The sequence below is a fragment of the Saimiri boliviensis genome, chromosome 3 (assembly GCF_048565385.1).
Source record: "Saimiri boliviensis isolate mSaiBol1 chromosome 3, mSaiBol1.pri, whole genome shotgun sequence".
NCBI classification, from domain to species: Eukaryota; Metazoa; Chordata; class Mammalia; order Primates; family Cebidae; genus Saimiri; species Saimiri boliviensis.
This window is the reverse complement of record NC_133451.1, coordinates 102,029,574-102,049,378: the sequence shown is the minus strand read 5'-3', so window position 1 is coordinate 102,049,378 and position 19,805 is coordinate 102,029,574. Positions and strand designations below refer to the sequence as shown.

The window sequence follows — 19,805 nt, the reverse complement described above, 5'->3', positions numbered from 1 at the left end:
GACGCCCACTGGTCCGAGGTCCTATTACCTAGGACCAAAGTAATCAGGTTCCCAGAAAAGGGGCCTGGGCCTGGGTATTTTTTAAACTTCTCTAGTGAACCAGGACCGAGGGCCTTGTGAGGGAACCGGGGAAATCTTGTAGGCGAGGAGGCCCCGCCCCGTCCGCTGCTCCGCGCTTCCCACCCCCGGCTCCCCGCCCCCGCCTTATCCCACCCCCGCCTCATCCCACCCCCTGCGCGCCCCGCCCCGCCGCGCTCCGCCCCGCCCCGCCGCGCTCCGCCCCGCCGCGCTCCGGCGCAGGCGCACAGGGGACGGTCGCTGGCCTAGGTGAGCGGAAGCGTCTCTGGGACTGCGCTGCCTCCCAGAGGCGGTTCCCGTAAAGCCAGCGAGGCCCTGCGGGCCAGCGGGGAAGGAGGCGTGGATATGGAGCCGGCGGTTGCCAAGCCCCGGGCCCGCTCCGCTGCCTAGCGCGTCCCGGGGGCTCCGTGGGGACGCGCCTGCCGCCGGGCTCGGGGACCCGTAGAGCCCCGCGCTGCGCGGATGGCCCTGCTCCCGCGCCCCGCGCTCATCCTCCTGCTGCTCCTCGCGGCCGCTGTTGTCAGGTGCCAGGAGCAGGCCCAGACCACCGACTGGAGGGCCACCTTGAAGACCATCCGGAACGGCGTTCACAAGATAGACACGTACCTGAACGCCGCCTTGGACCTCCTGGGAGGCGAGGACGGTCTCTGCCAGTATAAATGCAGTGACGGTGAGGGGCCACCCGGGCCCAGCGAGGGCTTGTGCTTTCGGGGGATGGGGGTGGCGGAGGTCATGGGGGTGTGAGTGGCAGCTGCAAGGCGGACCCTGACGGTGCCCTTCGGCTGTGGAAAAGCTTCACCACTGCTAGAACCTTGCCGTTCTGGTGATTGAGCAAGCAGGGAACAAGTTCGCACCGCTATTGTTAGAATGTGAGAGTCACCTGAGTGTACTGTCCGTTCCGTTTTCATTGTTTCTGAATTAACCTTTTTTCTCCCAATTGCACCAAGTTGCCCAAGAACTTACTGACGTAGGAATCATGGAAATGGAGTAGAACAGACTGATTTTAGCTCTGTTTTTGCTTCTGTAAATTGGATGAACATGCGAAACTGAGAATTTAAAAACCATGCCGTATTAACTTTCTCGATAACTGATATTAGATGGTTTTTTCTGCAAAGCCACAGAAAATAACTTGCGACCTTTGTACAGACTTTTGGTGTACTCGAGTGTTGAGAAAGAGTTCCGTAACTCTTCTTTCCTTAGATATCAGTGACCCCCCCCCCACCGATTGTTAGTTAACGTTAATAGTTATTTTCATTTACTCTTTTAATATTTTTTGAACTTTCTCTTTGAATCTGAGAACTTGTTTGGTGGCAATATGAGTACTAATCAACTCAGTACTTCAGGCAGAGATGGTTCTTTTGTAGCACATTTTTGAATGCTTAAATATTTTAATAGGTCAGAAAAATATTGGACTTTTATTTGGAAATTGAAAATGTTAGCAGAGCACTTGGGAGATCATGTTTCCAATAAGATTAGCCAAGGTTAGAGTCTCATTAATGCTGGCAGCTGAAAATAATAGGGCATCCAGTGACTTCATGGTTGGAACCTGATTGTATGTAAAAGGAACTGATATCATGTAAAGCTGTGATGCCACCTGCTCCCTGCAATTTTCAAGATAATTTCTTGTTTTATGTTAGTAGAAGTAAAGGATGAACTGTATCCTGTATGCTTTAAAGCGCTGAACAGGTGCTGAGGCATGTTTCTTGCTTCTTAAATTTGTGCCTAAACGTTACCACCAGTATGCTAGATAAAGATATTTTCGTTCTTAGCCCGGGCACGGTGGCTCAAGCCTGTAATCCCAGCACTTTGGGAGGCCGAGGCGGGTGGATCACGAGGTCAAGAGATCGAGACCATCCTGGTCAACATGGTGAAACCCCGTCTCTACTAAAAATACAAAAAAATCAACTGGGCATGGTGGTGCGTGCCTGTAATCCCAGCTACTCAGGAGGCTGAGGCAGGAGAATTGCCTGAACCCAGGAGGCAGAGGTTGCGGTGAGCCGAGATCGCGCCATTGCACTCCAGCCTGAGTAACAAGAGTGAAACTCCGTCTCAAAAAAAAAAAAAAAAAGATATTTTTCGTTCTTGTAGAACTTGTTAGGGGGACTAAGTGCATAATTTAAGGATCACATGATTGCCTTTCTTGAAGCAAATGTTATAGTTTTACTTAGTCACTTCCATTCATTATACAGTTGTTTAAGTCCCAACTGTGTGTCAGATGTTCTAATTTGAGATTCATTAGTTAATAAAACAGACGAAAATCTCTGTGGAGCTTGAGTTCTTGTGAGGGAGAGATGAGTAATTAACTAGTAAATAAGTAAAATCAGGGGAGTTTCGAGTCTGAGCCGGGAACATGAGGACCATGTTGGAGGCAACTTACTCATCTAAATGGGTTGTTTGGCTAAGGCCGAATGATGAGAGAATCTCCAAGTGGTAAGGGGGACACTGTGGTAATTTGGAGAAAAAGCATTCCAGGCAGAAGGAATAGCAAATGCAACAGACCTGAGGAGAAAGGCCGGTCAAGGATGACTCTGGAGGCTTTGGCCTGAGCCAAAGAAATGATACAGTTGCCATATACAGAGGTAGGGAAGGCTTGGAAGGAGTCATCTTCGTAGATTTATTAGTCCAGGGTTCTAGAGTTTATTTACTTTTAAAACATCCCTGAGGTCGAATGAATACCAGTCTTGTTAACATACTGTTTTAATCTCTTTCATTTATTTATTTATTTATTTAAGATGGGGTTTCACCATGTTGGCGGGGCTGGTCTTGAACTCCTGACCTCAGGTGATCCACCCACCTCAGCCTTCCAAAGTGCTAGGATTACAGGCATGAGCCACCGTGCCCGGCTTCTTTCATTTATTTTTTATAAATATTTTTGAGGCAGGGTCTCCCTCTGTGCCCAGGCTAGAATGCAGTGATATGATCATAGCTCAGTACAGCCTCCAACTCCTGGGCTCAAGCAATTCTCCTGCCTCAGCCTCCCAAGTAGCTAGGACTATAGGCATGCCCCCACTTCACCTGGCTTAATCTTTCTTTTTAGTCTTTTTCATCTTCTGTAGGCTTCTCAAAATGTACTATTTGGAGTTTAGAGGAAGGTCTCTGGCACAAAAAAACACAAAGGAATTTGGGAATTTAAGAAATGTTATATGCCTCAGTGAAAATTTTTTTGTTCAGTGGACATGTGGTTTCAAGTCCAAGTCACCATACTGAGAGGTAAATCAATCTCAATGAAAAAAAAAAATTAGGCCAGGTGTGGTGGCTCACACCTGTAATCCCAGCACTTTGGGAGGCTGAGGTGAGCGGATCACTTGAGGTCAGGAGTTTGAGACCAGCCTGGCCAACATGATGAAACCCCATCTCTACTAAAAACACAAAAATTAGATGGGGTGGTGGTCACACCTGTAGTCCCAGCTGCATGGAAGGTTGAGGCAGGAGAATAGCTTGAACCTGAGAGGTGCTACTGCCCTCCAGCTTGGGTGACAGAGCAAGAATTTATTCTCCAAAAATAAAAAGTAAATATAATTTAAAAATTGCTGTTACTTGAACAGTTTCCCTCGAACAATGATTCAGCCTTTCCTGTATCTTGGAATTCAGGTGTGCAAATCAGAACCAAACAGAACAATCCCAAATCTAGAGAAACATGGTGATTAAGGGGTGTTTTTAGTTGTAAGAAACAGATCAAGGGAGCTTTAAAAAAAGAGAGACTGAGTTAATGGTAGGAAGAGGTTGGTCAAATAAAGGGCACATGTCGTTGCTTTACCTAAGGGACAGGCATTATGGAGACTTGCTCCCTTACTTTTGGCAACCCCCTCTTGGGTAGAAAAAAGGCTTTCTGTTTAGTGAGTTAAGTATTTAGGGGAATAAATTTGATGATCATTATTTTCTTAAACTTTTTTCTCACTGACAACAAGGAAGATTTAAGGAAGAAAACTTTTCAATTTTCTTTGAAAAATAGAACACAAAACTGGCTTGTAAATGTTTTTAGAATTATGAATAAGTCATTAATTCATTCAGTGATATATGTTTTCACAGGATCCCTCTGGCTGTTGTGCTGAGAACAAAAGGGGTCAAGGGGGTCGGGGAGTTAGAATGAAAGCAGGTGACACATGCAGGAGTCCAGACAAAAGACAGGGTGATTTTGTTCAGGTTGGTAGCAATAAAGGTAATGAGAAGTAGTTGCATTTTGGATACATTTTGAAGGAAGGACCTCAAAGATTTGCTGATGGCTTGTAAGTTGGGTGTGAGTTAAGTCAAAAATAATACCACAGTTTTGGCCTGAACATCTGGAACGACTGCCATTAACTGAAATGGGGAAGACCATGGAAAGAATAGTTTTCAGGCATTAGGAAAAATAACGTATTTGTATGCTTTTGAGAATGGTTCAGTGGAGAGTAGAAATACTGATAAGGGAGGGAATTGTTGGAGTCATAGCCTTGGGTAAGTGAGAGGGGATGGTTTCTAGTATATACATGGAGAGTTTGGCCAAGAACATGTAGCATAGCCCTGTTAATAGGAGCACAGGTAGCGGATATGATAACTGATGCCTGATGCATTTAAGTGGGTGGATGTTCAGGTTCTCCTGATTGCCTGCTCTTCTAGAAATTGGGAATGGGGATGTTGGAGATTTGAGGAAAATAGGAAAGTGAACAGACTACAAAAATAAAGTCACATAAGGACCCTATGGAGATTGACGATCATGAGTACTTAAAAAGTCTCAAGTGTTTGGGAGTGTAGGTTGGAATCTTACAAAACTTGGTGGTGAGATCTTTGTGTGACCCAGCAGACGACTTCTTCTGCTTGTCGTCTTCATATTCTTTCCAGTGAAAACCGTTGGGCTACTTGGAAGTACTTGCATCGAATTTAGCAAAAATACATGGAAAACAATCAAGTTTGTCTCAGTCTACGAAAATCTTTAGATTTCAGCAGTCGATGTAAATGATAAAACGATCGAGAAGGAGCTATTTGTTAAGTCAAAACTTGAAATTGATGAATAGTCTTTCCATGAAGTTATACACAGTGGATTTGGTTTGTGTCTGCTTGCAAATTTTAGAGGACAGTGGCCCCAACACATCATGGTGTTTTGGTGTGACTCTGATTTTGTTTCTTCCATTATTGAGTTTTTGCTTTATTTGTAAAATCTGGAACCAGTAGAAATGCTAATTTTTAAAATGCTTAGCCATTTATAACACTATAACAAAACTTAAAATGTTAATACATTTGTAACATTGGTATCTGAATCAACTTAATCTCTAATAAAGAACTGTCTATAGGCTGGGCGTGCTGGCTCATGCTTGTAATCCCAGTACTTTGGGAGGCCGAGGCAGGTGGATCACCTGTGGTCAAGAGTTTGAGACCAGCCTAGCCAATATGGTGAAACCCCGCCTCTACTAAAAATATAAAAAATTAGCTGGTGTGGTGGCAGGTGCCTATAATTCCAGCTACTTGGGAGGCTGAGGCAGGAGAATTCCCTGAACCTGGGAGGTGGAGGTTGCAGTGAGCCGAGATTGTGCCACTACACTCCAGCCTGGCTTACAAGAGTGAAACTCTGTCTCAAAAAAAAAAAAAAAAAGAACTGTCTATATAACTTCCCTGGTTCAGAAACAACTATTTTAATTTAAAGGTGAATTTAGAACTTCAAAATACTTCAGAATTTCTCAGGAAACTAATTACTTCCAAGTTTTCAGTCTTTGCTGTGAATAAAGAATTATTTTAATTTCATCAAAGAATGCTTTCCCATTTCTTTAATCTGAGAATTTCTTGGGTACCCACTGTGTGCTAAATATCTTCTAGGTGAGCAAGACTAAGTTCCTTTCTTCATAAAAACTGGCTAATGTTAATATTAATTTGGTCAGTAAATGCTAGAAAGAGAGGGGGTGCTATTTTAGATGAGGTAGGAAGGGAAGGCCCCCTCTGAGAAAATGACAGGAGTTTGCTTCGAAAGAAACTAAAAAACCAAACACATATGTCCCTTTGCCATTTACACTGGGGAGCCACTTTTTACCAGCATTTATGTCATGGTGTTATCCAATTTTTCATGTACAGTAGGTGTTGGTTCTTTATTACTTGATTTTTATCAACTTTTTTCCTGAGGACAATTACAACCACTAGCCCTGTTTGACACAGCAGTCTCCTACTTCCTCGTACTTCCATTCTCATTTTTGCCAATTGACCTCCATACTATCTCTGTTCCTCTTTATTCTCCTACGGTGGACATGTTTTTAGTTTTTCTCACTTCATTTGTGTCTGATCATTCTCCCATTAAAAGGTAATTATTTCTCGAGGCGGGTACATCACAAGGTCAAGAGATCGAGACCATCCTGGTCAACATGGTGAAACCCCGTCTCTACTAAAAATACTAAAAATTAGCTGGGCATGGTGGCGCGTGCCTATAATCCCAGCTACTCAGGAGGCTGAGGCAGGAGAATTGACTGAACCCAGGTGGCTGAGGTTGCGGTGAGCCGAGATCGCGCCATTGCACTCCAGCCTGGGCAACAAGAGCAAAACTCCGTCTCAAAAAAAAAAAAAAAAAAAAAAGGTAATTAATTCTTATGAGAAAATGCCTATATATGTATATACATGCATACACATATGTATCACTATCGTTACACACATCAGAGCATTAGGAATGTTTTTATAGATTTGAAATCAAAGTCTATGGATTTTGCTAAAATACAAAGGGAAGGAAAAACAGAAGTACTGCTATTGTATGTACATTGAGGGAAATACTTTTCTGATTTTAAAAAAAAAAAAAAAAGGCAATTGAGACACATGCCTTTAAAACCCTAGGCCCATATCAGTTGTCTGAGGGTGGTAATCTTTGCTCCTCATGTAAGAGGGTAAGGTTCCAGAAATCTGTAGACTGACAGATGGGAGGGAGGGGGGAATGTACAAGGTGTCTAAAAAGTTGGAAACATAGGATGAACATTATATTTTCAAATGACACACTCAATATGTTTTTCATCAACCACTAGACACTTTTTTTTTTTGAGGCGGAGTCTCCCTCTGTTGCCCAGGCCAGAGTGCAGTGGCGTGGTCTCAGCTCACTGCAACCTCCTGCTCCCGGGTTCAAGCAATTCTCCTGCCTCAGCCTCCTGAGTAGCTGGAATTACAGCAGGTGCCTGCCACCACACCCAGCTAATTTTTTGTATTTTTAGTAGAGATGGGGTTTCACCATGTTGGCCAGGCTGGTCTTGGACTCCTGACCTTGTGATCTGCCCGCCTTGGCCTCCCAAACCACTGGGATTACAAGCATGAGCCACTGTGCCTGGCCTAGACACCTTCTTTGGGTGATATACTTCTAAATTTAAAGCAGTCCAGTTATTAACCTGTACAACATATATTGTAAATACGCTATTCCTGTTTCCAGACTTCTTGAACATTCTCTGGTGTGTTGTACTTTTTTCAGATTAACAACTTGATCCATTATTTAATGTGTATTTCTAAATAAGTTGCTAAACATTTTAAACAGTTGATTGTTAAAACCCTGAAGAAAGAGAGGTTCATGATGAACTTGAGGAACTCGAATGGGCTCCCCAAGAATTAAATGCTGATCTAGCCTCTCTCCTTTTCTGTGAAGAGGTTTCTAGTGTGTTCGGGCAAAGAAACTCATAGATAAATGTATGGTTTCTCATGATATTCCTGTGAGAAAAACTGGTTATGATTTGATGACTTCCTGGCTGCTTAGAGAGAGGACTCATCTGTAGTGGACCTCTGTCCTGATTAATACCTACATCTTAAGTTTGTGAATGTCTGAGAGCAACAGGTAACATTGGGTGAAGCGCTCTAGATTTAAAAAATGCTGAACAGTTGAGAATGGTGAACTGAAACTAAGCTGAATCTTATATACAATCTTATGTTTAGGCTCAAACTTAAATCGCAGAAGTGCTAAGCCTCTAGCAGTAGATATTAAAAAGTCCATTTTAGAACTGAGGATTTTTTTTACTACTGTCTGATATATGTTTGCAATGGGGCACAGCTGAAACATATACTATGTTAGGCTGCGTTAATACACGTACTTTATCCAGCTCAAAAGGTTAAGCCCATCTTACCCTACAATATTTAGTTTTAGGTGCCATATTTTAAAGAGATGTGACAAACTAAAAATGATCAGTCTTTGGAGGTTGATGAATGCTCACCAAACTCAAAAGAGACTGAAGGGTAAACAGCAGGATTTCTCAATGGGTAATCTCCATTTATAATGAATATTCTAACCGCATGGAAATTAGCCTTCCAAGTCTTCTCTTCATTAATTCATCATATACTTATTGCAAAAATTCATCACATACTTATTTCAGGCCCTGCTCTAGGCATTGGGAATTCAAAACACAAAAATATCTGCTCTCAAGGAGTTTGTTTACATTTTAGTCTGGGGAGACATAATAAAATAAGCAGATTAGTGATATAGTATGTTAGAAGGTCATATGTGCTACAAATAGTATGGTCAGGGAAGACTTGCTGAGAAGATGAGTGTCTTGGTCTGTTCAGGCTGCTATAACAAAATGCCTTAAACTAGGTGGTTTATAAAGAATAGAAGTTTATTCATCAGTTCTGGAGGCTGCGAAGTCCAAGATGGAGCATTTGGCATATTCAGTATTTGGTATGCATCCACTTACTTGTATATAGATGGCACCTTCTAGCTATGTCCTCACATGGTGGTAGATGGGAAAGGGTAGCTCTTCAGGGCCATTTTTATAGGGCACAAATTCCATTCATGAGGGATATGTCCATATGACCTAATCACCTCTAACAGTCCCACCTCCTGATACCATCACCTTGGTGATTAGGTTTCAACAGAATTTTGGAGTGACACAAACTTTCAAACCATAGCAGTAAAAGAGAAACTATGTATTATCAGGAGAAAGAGCACCCATATTCAGTAAGAGCAGGTTTGAAGGCCCTAGGGCAGGAGCAGACCTGCAGTGTCTGTGGAACAGCAAAGAGGAATGGATTGAGGAAGAAAGGAAGAGAGAGAATAGGAAGAGGATGAGGTCAGAGAAATCATGGGAGGACCAGGTTATACAGGGTTTATAGGCTGTATAGACTTTGGCTTTTGCTGTCAATAAGATGAGAAGCCATTGGAGAGGTTATGAGCAGAAGAAAGACTTGCTCTAACGTATTTTAATAAGATGACTCATGCTCAGTGTTGAGATTGGATTATGGGGGTTAGTGTGGGGCAGGGAAACCAAAGTAGGGCAACTAGTTAGGAGTTTATAGCAATAATCCAGTGTGGCTTGGAGCAGGATGGAAATAGTGGTAGTGGTAAGAAGTGATTAGATTCTGAATATTTTGATGGTTGAGTCAACAGATTACACTGTTGGATTGAATGTGGGGTGTAAGAATGTAAGAACATAAACAAAAATGGCTGACATTTTGCTCTGAGCATCTGGAAGGACAGAGTCACCATTAACTGAAAACAGGGAACTGTGAATGGAGCAAGTTTGAGGTAAATGTCAGGAGGGACAGGTTGCGATGCCCACTGAACATCCAAGTGTTTATGGTTAGTATGTTCTTCCTCTGTAGGCCCTTGTAAGTAGGAAGCCAAGTCATAAACTGTTTTCTTAGGAATGAAAGACTAGGCCAGGCGTGGTGGCTCATACGTATAATCCCAGCACTTTGGGAGGCCAAGGCGGGTGGATCATGAGGGATCATGAGGTCGGGAGTTTGAGACCAGCTCAGCCAACATGGTGAAACCCCCGCCTCTACTAAAAATGCAAAAATTGGTCAGGAGTGGTGGCACACACCTGTAATTCCAACTACTTGGGAGGCTGAGACAGGAGAATAGCTTGAACCCAGGAGGCGGAGGTTGCAGTGAACCAGAATCAGGCTACTGCACTCTAGTCTGGGAGACAAAGCAAGACTCCATCTCAAAAAAAAAAAAAGGAATGAAAGACTAAAGCAGATAAGAATTGAAGGATCATGGTGACTAGTCTGTGATAGTCTGAGCCATCTTACCCTCATCTTGCAAGGGTCCAGAAACAATCTTTCCCCTTGGACAGGGCTGGAGAAACAAGACCAAGTGCTGTCATTGGCCTTCCCCTTTCTAGACTCATCTTAACCATTCCTTTTTGTATACATTGTTCCTTTAGCATTGGCAGAGCAGGCTATACCTTTTTAATGGTTTTTTTTTTTTTTTTTTGAGACACAGTTTCACTTTTGTTGCCCAGGCTGTAGTACAATGGCATGATCTGGGCTCACCGCAGCCTCCACCTCCCGGGTTCAAGTGATTCTCCTGCCTAAGCTTCCTGAGTATCTAGGATTACAGGCATGCGCCATCACACCCGGCTGATTTTGTATTTTTAGTAGAGATAGGGTTTCTCCATGTCAGTCAGGCTGGTCTTGAACTCCCAACCTCAGGTGATCTGCCCACCTCAGCCTCCAAAAGTGCTGAGTCTATAGGCCTGAGCCACCAAACCCTACCAGACTGTAGCTTTATATCTTCATGAGATTGTACTACCCAATGGAGGCTGTATGTGGTGACCTCAGTTGAGCATGGAACTTCTGAGCAACTCACTGAAACCATTTTTTTTCTCTTTCTTTTTAAAATTTTTTTTTTTAGTTCTTTTTTTTTTTTTTTTTCTTTTTTAAGTGAAGACAGGGTCTCATCATGTTGCCCAGGTTGGTCACGAAATCCTGGGCTCAGGCAGTTTTACCTCTCAAAGTATTGGGATTACAGGCATGAGCCCCCATGCTGGCCTGAAACCATTTTCAATCATTACTTTGAGGAATTACTTATTTTGATGGTTAATTACTGAAAGCATTGTTTTTTACTCTCAGTTTACTTTTGGAGGGTAACCTTGTCTTTATTTAAGTCTCCTACCAATAAATGTTAGTTAAATGAAAGTTGGTGGAATACTTTGTGTCAATCCTATGTTTCCAACTGTGGGGTTGTATTTGCAAACTGCCATGTCTTAGGGTAAAATACCTGGGAATATCTCATTTAGAAAGAAAGATAAATTGCAGCCCCAAACATTTGAAAGGATTATTATGTAAAATAGGGAGTTGGCTTATTTTTCTCATTCCCCAAGGGGCAGAAGATTGTTTATGGGTAGAACTTACAAGAAGGCAGATGGCCTTAGTTGATGTCATTTAACAGTGGAATAGGTTATTTCTTGATATAGGAGGATTGTGAGAAACATTCAAAAAGATACTAGATGGCTGGTAGGCTGAACTGATTTTTACACAAGCATACTTCATTTTAATGTGCTTTGCTTTAATGCACTTCACAGATAATTGTGGTTGTTTTTTAAACAAATTAAAAGGTTTGCAGTGACCCTACATTAAGCAAGTCTGTCGGCGCCATATTTCCCACAGCATGTGCTCACTTAGTCTCTCTGTGTCAGCATTTTTTAGCAATAAAGTATTTTTAAATTAAGGTCTGTACATTGATTTTTTTAGACAATGCTATTGAGTACTTAATAGACTACAGTATAGTGTAAACAAAACTTTTTTTTTTTTTTGGGGTTAGACTCTGTCGCCCAGTCTGGAGCGCAGTGGCGTGATCTCGACTCACTGCAACCTCCACCTCCCAGGTTCAAGCGGTTCTCCTGCCTCAGCCTCCTGAGTAGCTGGGATTACAGGCGCCTGCCACCACGCCCAGCTAATTTTTGTATTTTGGATAGAGACAGGTCTCACCGTATTGGCCAGGCTGGTCTTGAACTCCTGACCTCATGATCCACTCGCCTCAGCTTCCCAAAGTGTTGGGATTACAGGTGTGAGCCACCACACCCAGCCAACAAAACTTTTATATGAACTGGAAAACCAGAAACCTTGTTTGACTCACTTTATTGTTATATTGGCTTTATTGTGACGGTCTGAAACTGAACCTGCAATATCTTTGAGGTAAGCCTGTATTAAATGAGGTGAGATGTTTCTGAAGTACCCTTCAAAATTTAAGATTGCTATGATTATGTCATCTTTTTCCTTGTTACCGAACGCTTGATGCAACTGGGGAACATTAGCCTTCCAAGTCTTCTGTTCATTAGAAGTACTTCATTAGAACTGCGATATCCCAGAAGTTCTGTAGTTCTCCAGGTATCTAAGGAAAAGGTAACCTTTTCCTTAGATAGAAAAGGAGTATATTTGTGAAATGGTTGACTGGGTGGGAGGGCATCAGGCAGAGTGTGTGGTCCTGTAATGTCTTGTAGTACTAAGGTTATTAAATGATCAGCAGATGACCTTGTCTTCCTTAGCCTTAGGCTTTGGCCGGGTAAACTGGTTAGTTAATGGTTATTGAGGTTTCTATGCAATGAAGCATTTGTGGGAGGTTGGGAAGATACTGTCGTAGCTCTAAAAATACAAAGTGTTGGAATGTACAGGAAAACAGGGTGGATTTATCTTTCATACATATGGACCCCATCTGGCAAGTGACCTCTGAAATCTCCAGAAGTGCAGGATAAGCTTTTGTATGTTTTGTATGGCATAGGTTTACAAATAATTACATTTTATGAACTGCTATATATGTGTATGTGTATGTATGTGGACATTGTATATATTCCTCACCACAGGAGAAATAAAAAAAGTCAAATTAGCATTCTTAATGCTCATCAGAATAAAGACATGTACACTTATGTTAGCATCCAAATAAATACTAAATATTGCTAAGGCTAGTCTAGCATATTATGGACATTTTTGAGTATGTATTTTATTTTTATCATATTTGAAAATTAATTATGGTATCAATTTATATTTTATAGGATCTAAGCCTTTCCCACGTTATGGTTATAAACCCTCCCCACCGAATGGATGTGGCTCTCCACTGTTTGGTGTTCATGTAAATATTGTCTTTTATTTGATAAATTTTATGACTGGTAAATCATGTAATACTTCTGGGAGATATAAGACTACCACCATGTTCTCAGATACACAAATAATTTAGCTGGGCGTCATAGTGATCAGGTTTATTAGATTCTTTCTGGCAAAACTTCTAACAAAAGTAAATGAAGTAAATTGTTTTATTTTTGAATCTTATAGATGTTAATACTATTTTAATAATATTTCCTAATATCACATACATAGGTGAAAAGTTTGGAGTACAGAAGTAATACTACTTAGAGGGAAAAAGTATAGATAAAGCATGTTTTCTACATTAAAACAAGGCCAAGTGGGATAGCTGTGTGGTTGTTGTAGGAAAGGCTGGATCTAAGCCAAGAATTATGGGAAAAAAGTGTTTATGAGAATGATTCCTAGACACAAGGATTTTATATATAAAGTTATTTAATTGAAATTATAGATTCAGAATAATAGTATCTTTGGGGAATGTAGAAGTATTTAAAGATGAAAAAAGTAAAATTTGAGTTACAGGAAAGTTTTCTGTGGTATTTCACATAAAGTAAATTTTATTTCAAAGAAGAGGCCACAAAACACTTTGAATATCCAAAAATCATACTTGCCTAGCCCTTGGGGACTTTTTAATAGACTTAGCCTTATCTTTCTGTTTTTAAAACTACATTTTGTGTTTTGGACAAACGGGAATTGTGTTAGTTACTGACAGGTAACTGAGTATTCTAATGCTGCAGAATAGGGAGCAGTGAGGCATGGCTGAGAGAGTAACATGGGTGGGTATGGGTAAGTGTAATGAGGAGATTTATAACACAAAGTATTTGTAGGCAGAGACAGAGTTTGGAACTATCTCTACGGCAGTCATTGTCATTTGTATCCATTTAGTCTATTTGAATGCGGTACTTCAGCAGAGGAGTTTAGCATTTCATTGACAGTAATCCATCCAACTGCCTCTTTCAGCTTAACATTGGTATCCCTTCCCTGACAAAATGCTGCAACCAACATGACAGGTGCTATGAGACCTGTGGCAAAAGCAAGAATGACTGCGACGAGGAGTTCCAGTACTGCCTCTCCAAGATCTGCCGAGATGTACAGAAAACACTAGGACTAACTCAGCATGTTCAGGGTAAGGATCTGGCCGCTTGGGGATGAGTATACTTTTTAAAGTTTTATCAAATGCTTTATGTTTTAGTACAGAATTTACCAATAGAAAATGTTCGCATATATTATCTATTGTGACACAGACTTCAATTTTCTGGGGTGAGGAGCTGATGATTTTGTGACTTAAAATGATTTATAGTCACAGAAGCAAAAAGCATTAGGAAACCTTGGGATAGTGGGGGTGTCAGGCCGAGAGAGAGAAGAATTCATCTACCTTGTGCCCTGAAATATATGTCCAGTCATCATGTAAGAACCTGAAGTAGCTAAAGTTTGAAACTCTAATTCCAGTTGTCTTGGTCCGTCTGGACTGCTACCATAGACTGGGCGGCTTATAGACAAGAGAAAGTTATTTTGTACAGTTCTGGAGGCTGGGAATTCCACGATCAAGGCACTAGCAGATTTGGTATAGGATGAGGACGCATCTTCTAGTTCGTAGAAGATAACCTTCCAACTGTGTCATCACTTAGTGGAGAGGACTAGATATCTCTCTGGGGCTTCTTTTATAAGAGCACTAATCATATTCGCCATCCTTTTGACCTTAAACACCTCCGAAGGCCTCACCTTCTACTTCCTTACTTTGGAGGTGAAGTTTTCAACATGAATTCTGGAGAGACAGCATTTGGATCATACCACCAGTGAATTTAAGAGTTTAACACACGGCTGGGCGCGGTGGCTCAAGCCTGTAATCCCAGCACTTTGGGAGGCCGAGGCGGGTGGATCACGAGGTCGAGAGATCGAGATCATCCTGGTCAAAATGGTGAAACCCTGTCTCTACTAAAAATACAAAAAATTAGCTGGGCATGGTGGCGCATGCCTGTAATCTCAGCTACTCAGGAGGCTGAGGCAGGAGAATTGCCTGAACCCAGGAGGCGGAGGTTGCGGTGAGCCGAGATCGTGCCATTGCACTCCAGCCTGGGTAACAAGAGCGAAACTCCGTCTCAGAAAAAAAAAAAAAAAGAGTTTAACACACTAGATTTGGAGTAGGAATTTCTGGAAGACTTAACACTCCCTTCTGTTGGGTAGGTCCCCAGATGACCCCCAGGTTCAGTGATTCACTAAGAGGACTCACAGGACTCAGCATATATACTCCCTGCCATGATATATATGTTGAAGTGATACGAAGCCAAACTAGCAAAGGGAAAAGGCCCTTTGATGTCATTTTTAAAATGAGGAGAATGATAATACTCACTTCATAGAGTTGTCATAAGAATGAAATGAAATATTTGTAGAAATACAAGTAAATCACCATTTAAATACTAGTAGTTACAAGATTTCTCTACTGTCAAGCCAAAGAACATACCATACACTGCAATCAGAAGAGGCAAGGTGGGAAAGGAAAATAACATTTTAAGCACTTATCATAAGGTACTGTGCTAGACACTTTATTCGTGTTTTCATTTGATGCCAACAAAAACCTAAAGAGGTAGGTGGTATTACCATTTTTGAAGGAAGGAAACAAAGGTTCAGAATACAGTAACTTGCCCCAAGTGAGCATTTAGCCTAACTGACTTTAAAATCTGTGTTCTGTCTATTTCACAATATTCTCCAAATAGTCTCGCATTGTAACCCTGATTCTAATATCCCAGTAATTCATGTCAAGGAAGAAATCTCTGCTGCAGGTAATCTTGAATTTACAGCCTCTGTATCCCTTTGCAGCTTTTGGCTAAGGTAAACCAGCTATAAACTTCTGAAGCATAGAATTTCTTGTTTCTGATTTAAGGAGAATGTGAAACCAATTATCTTATAACCTCCTTTTTTTTTTTTCCGAGAAGGAGTTTCGCTCTTGTTACCCAGGCTGTAGTGCAATGGAGCAATCTCGGCTGACTGTAACCTCCGCCTCCTGGGTTCAGGCAATTCTCCTGCCTCAGCCTCCTGAGTAGCTGGGATTACAGGCACGCGCCACCATGCCCAGCTAATTTTTTGTATTTTTAGTAGAGATGGGGGTTTCACCATGTTGACCAGGATGGTCTCGATCTCCTGACCTCGTGATCCACCCGCCTCGGCCTCCCAAAGTGCTGGGATTACAGGCGTGAACCACCGCGCCTGGCCCATAACCTCTTATTTAATAGTCACAGCCTTGTTTTTATTTCTTGTTTTCTGATTTAAGGAGAATGTGAAACCAATTATCCTGTAACCTCCTATTTAATAGTCATAGTCTCTGCACTTCTGTGATTGGTTGTTTCTTAATGGCAGCCTTTTGGAGAACTTTGAAAATGTTAAGATTTCGTAATGAAAAGTTTCTTCCTTAACATACATATTTGAAATGAAAAGTTTTTAGATAACTAAAATCCAGTCTGTGCTATAGCTCTGTAAGTGTAACACATTAAGATAATCTCACCTGGATGTTTCAGGTTTCTTAGAATAAGAAAAGTAAATAAATTATCCTTTTATAGTCTTAAAAAAAAATTTTAAACCTGGCTGGGGCTGGGTGCAGTGGCTCACGCCTGTAATCCCAGCACTTTCGGAAGCCGAGGCTGGTGGATCACTTGAGCCTAGGAGTTTGAAAGCAGCCTGGCCAACATGGTGAAATCCTGTCTCTAACAAAAAAAAAAATAGAAAAATTAGTCGGACGTAGATGCCTGTAGTCCTGGCTACTCAGGAGGCTGAGGTGGAAGAATCACTTGAACCCAGGAGGCAGAGGTTGCAGTGAACCAAGATCATGCCACTGTACTTCAGCCTGGGCAACAGAGTGAGACCTTGTCTCAAAAAATAAATAGATAAAATAAACCTGACTAGAGAAAAATACTTTTTATTTCTATGCTCCTGTGCCCCCCAGTCAAATTTGGACATTGGTCAAAGAGACTGGGTTCCATTTACTTTACGCCTCTTAACTGATATATGATCAGTCCTCAGAAGCCATTGGCCATAATGAAATGTTTTGAGGTTTCAATTTTTAAACTTTGTTTCTTCTGCACATAAAACATCTTTTCTCAAAATGCAAATTTAAGGGCTGGGTGCACGGGCTCGTGCCTGTAATCCCTGCACTTTGGGAGGCTGAGGCGGGCAGATCATGAGGTCAAGAAATCGAGACCATCCTGGCCAACATTGTGAAACCCCATCTCTACTAAATACAAAAATTAGCTGGGCGTGGTGGCGCACACCTGTAGTCCTAGCTACTCAGGAGACTGAGGCAGGAGAATTGCTTGAACCCAGGAGACAGAGGTTGCAGTGAGCCGAGATCGCGCCACTGCACTCCAGCCTGGCACTTGACAGCAGAGTGAGACTCTGTCTCAACAACAACAAGAAATGAAAATTTAAGAGTATTATCAGACATATCTGTTAGTGATTATGTTTTTCAAATAAAAAGAAAGTTAACACTGATTAATCAGTGCTATTTTAAAAGACATATTTGTCTAGTTTAAACAATTGGGCCAGGCATGGTGGCTCATGCCTGTAATCCCAGCACTTTGGGAAGACAAGGTAGGAGGATTGCTTGAGCCTAGGAGTTTAAGACCAGCCTGGGCGACATAGTGAGACCTCATCTCTACTAAAAAGTAAAAAAATTAGCTGGGTGTGGTCATGTGTCTGTTTAAAATTAAAAATTAAATTTAAATTAAAAATTAGCTGGCCATGATAGTGCCAGCTACTCAGAGGCTGAGGTGGAAGGATCACTTTAGCCCAGGATGTTGAGACTGCAGTAAGCTGTGACTGCACCGTGACACTCCAGTCTGGGTGTCAGAGTGAGACCCTGTCTTAAAAAAAAAAAAAAAAATTGGGTTGAACAGTTGAATGCAAACAAAAAATAAGATGCATGATAACAAGACTAAAACTGGAAGTCCGTAGATACATACATGTGTGTATGTAAATATGCTACTGGCCTGTGACAGTTCGGTACTTTGATCTAGCATACATTTCAGTGCTCACTAGGGATGTGCTTGTCGCTGTGCTGTAATGTGTAACATAGGTGAAGAGAGAGCCGTGCTTTGCAGTTGCCCAAGAGTAATCGCATTTTCTTATTTTGCAGCCTGTGAAACAACAGTGGAGCTCTTGTTTGACAGTGTTATACATTTAGGTTGTAAACCATATCTGGACAGCCAGCGAGCCGCATGCAGGTGTCATTATGAAGAAAAAACCGATCTTTAGGAGATGCTGACAGCTGGTGATGGAAGAAGACCAAAGAACATAACCTTTGACAAATAACTAATGTTTTTACGACATAAAACTCTCTTATTTTTGTGAAAGGATTATTTTGAGACCTTAAAATAACTTATATCTTGATCTTAAAACCTCAAAGAAAAAAAGGGAGATAATAAGGGGAGGGCACGCTTGTCTTCTCAGGTATCTTCCTGGAGACTGCTCCCTTAGTATGCCAAACGTCTTGACCAGTGTCAAAAACAAGTGTTCATTAAAGGGAGAATTTTTGAAAAGAAGAGTATATAACTCAGTTTTGCACACCTATATTTACCAAAAACAGATCAAATGTAAAACTCATTATAAGGTCTGTTCAACATTATCTTATTTGGAAATATGGGAAAAGCATCACTTACAAGTATTTGTTTACTACGAAATTTTAAATACACATTTAAGCCTAGAAGGAACGGACTTTTAAAAATTTTTTATCTTTTTTTTTTTTTTTTTTTTTTGAGACGGAGTTTCGCTCTTGTTACCCAGGCTGGAGTGCAATGGCGCGATCTCGGCTCACCACAACCTCCGCCTCCTGGGTTCAGGCAATTCTCCTGCCTCAGCCTCCTGAGTAGCTGGGATTATAGGCACGTGCCACCATGCCCAGCTAATTTTTTGTAATTTTAGTAGAGACGGGGTTTCACCATGTTGACCAGGTTGGTCTTGATCTCTTGACCTCGTGATCCAGCCGCCTCAGCCTCCCAAAGTGCTGGGATTACAGGCTTGAGCCACCGCACCCGGCTGTTTTATCTCTTTTAATTACACATATGTAATTAAAATACAGCATAATGTTTGTTGTTTCTCTGTAGCCCGTTGAGCATCTGAGTAAGTCACATTTCTATTGGGACTACTTACAAGGACAAGGTTTTCATTTTTCCAGTTGTAAAATTGGAACTGTCAGCTGATAAACTCGTAGAGAGCAAACCCGGGATATCTAAATGTCATACGCCTTGAAGGTGATGGGAACACAATTCAGAATTATAGCCACTTTCATTTTATGAGCTACTCACATGATAAATGTCCTATTTTGCTATAACCTTTGCCAAATTGGAGTAAAGATGGACTTGATGAGATAAAGGAAAATATATTTAATATAATTCATCAAGGCACTATTTGCTGTTGTGCTTTGATATTTATTTCCCAGCACTTGTTCCTTATAGATTTTTTTTAAAGACTGTAACCTTTTACTAACTGTGGTCTTACTAAAATTTGTGCTTGATACTGCTTTTTAAAAAACCTTTAACTGGAGCCAAAGGGATGGAAAAGGCAAGACATAAATGACTGCCTTTTATAGATCTCTTATTTACATTGAAAATTATTACCGTATGTTTAGAGCAAATCCCAGAAAACTTCAGCAGCTTCTGAAGATGTCTATGAATGTTGAAAACTTTTCAATCTCTTGGAATGCTCAGTTTTGTTCCTAGGCTGGTCTTTGCTTGTTGTTAACCTTTCCCTGGTGCCAGCCCTCAAGCCATATGTAGCCTTTGGGTAACCCATGGCCAAAGTTATTAAGATGAACTGACTTTCAAAGTTAGAGAAGGACACCATAGGGAGAGGTGGTTCTTTTTAAGTCATTACAGATAGAACAGGGCAGAAGAAAAAATATTTTCTGGAGAAAGGGCCATGTTCCTCACTTTGGAGATGTGTCATTGCCAGGAACCTAGTATCAT

The 19,805-nt window shown here is 41.4% G+C and overlaps 1 protein-coding gene across 1 annotated transcript; it reads left to right on the top strand.

Annotated features, from left to right (window-relative positions):
* The first annotated feature begins 292 nt into the window (after nucleotides 1–292).
* PLA2G12A (phospholipase A2 group XIIA) lies at nucleotides 293–19,326 on the top strand. The gene is made up of 4 exons (XM_003929548.4): nucleotides 293–748; nucleotides 12,768–12,844; nucleotides 13,813–13,978; nucleotides 17,978–19,326. Exons 1-4 carry the CDS (start codon nucleotides 541–543, stop codon nucleotides 18,094–18,096), a joined length of 570 nt encoding a protein of 189 aa, XP_003929597.2. The 5' UTR covers nucleotides 293–540; the 3' UTR covers nucleotides 18,097–19,326.
* The last annotated feature ends 479 nt before the right edge of the window (nucleotides 19,327–19,805 follow it).

Excerpts from the sequence above, each read along its gene's own strand:
- PLA2G12A (XM_003929548.4), top strand. The coding sequence starts at position 541 with ATGGCCCTGCTCCCGCGCCCCGCGCTCATCCTCCTGCTGCTCCTCGCG. Across the intron at positions 749-12,767 it reads CCAGTATAAATGCAGTGACG|GATCTAAGCCTTTCCCACGT; the intron begins GTGAGGGGCCAC and ends TATATTTTATAG. Across the intron at positions 13,979-17,977 it reads ACTAACTCAGCATGTTCAGG|CCTGTGAAACAACAGTGGAG; the intron begins GTAAGGATCTGG and ends CTTATTTTGCAG.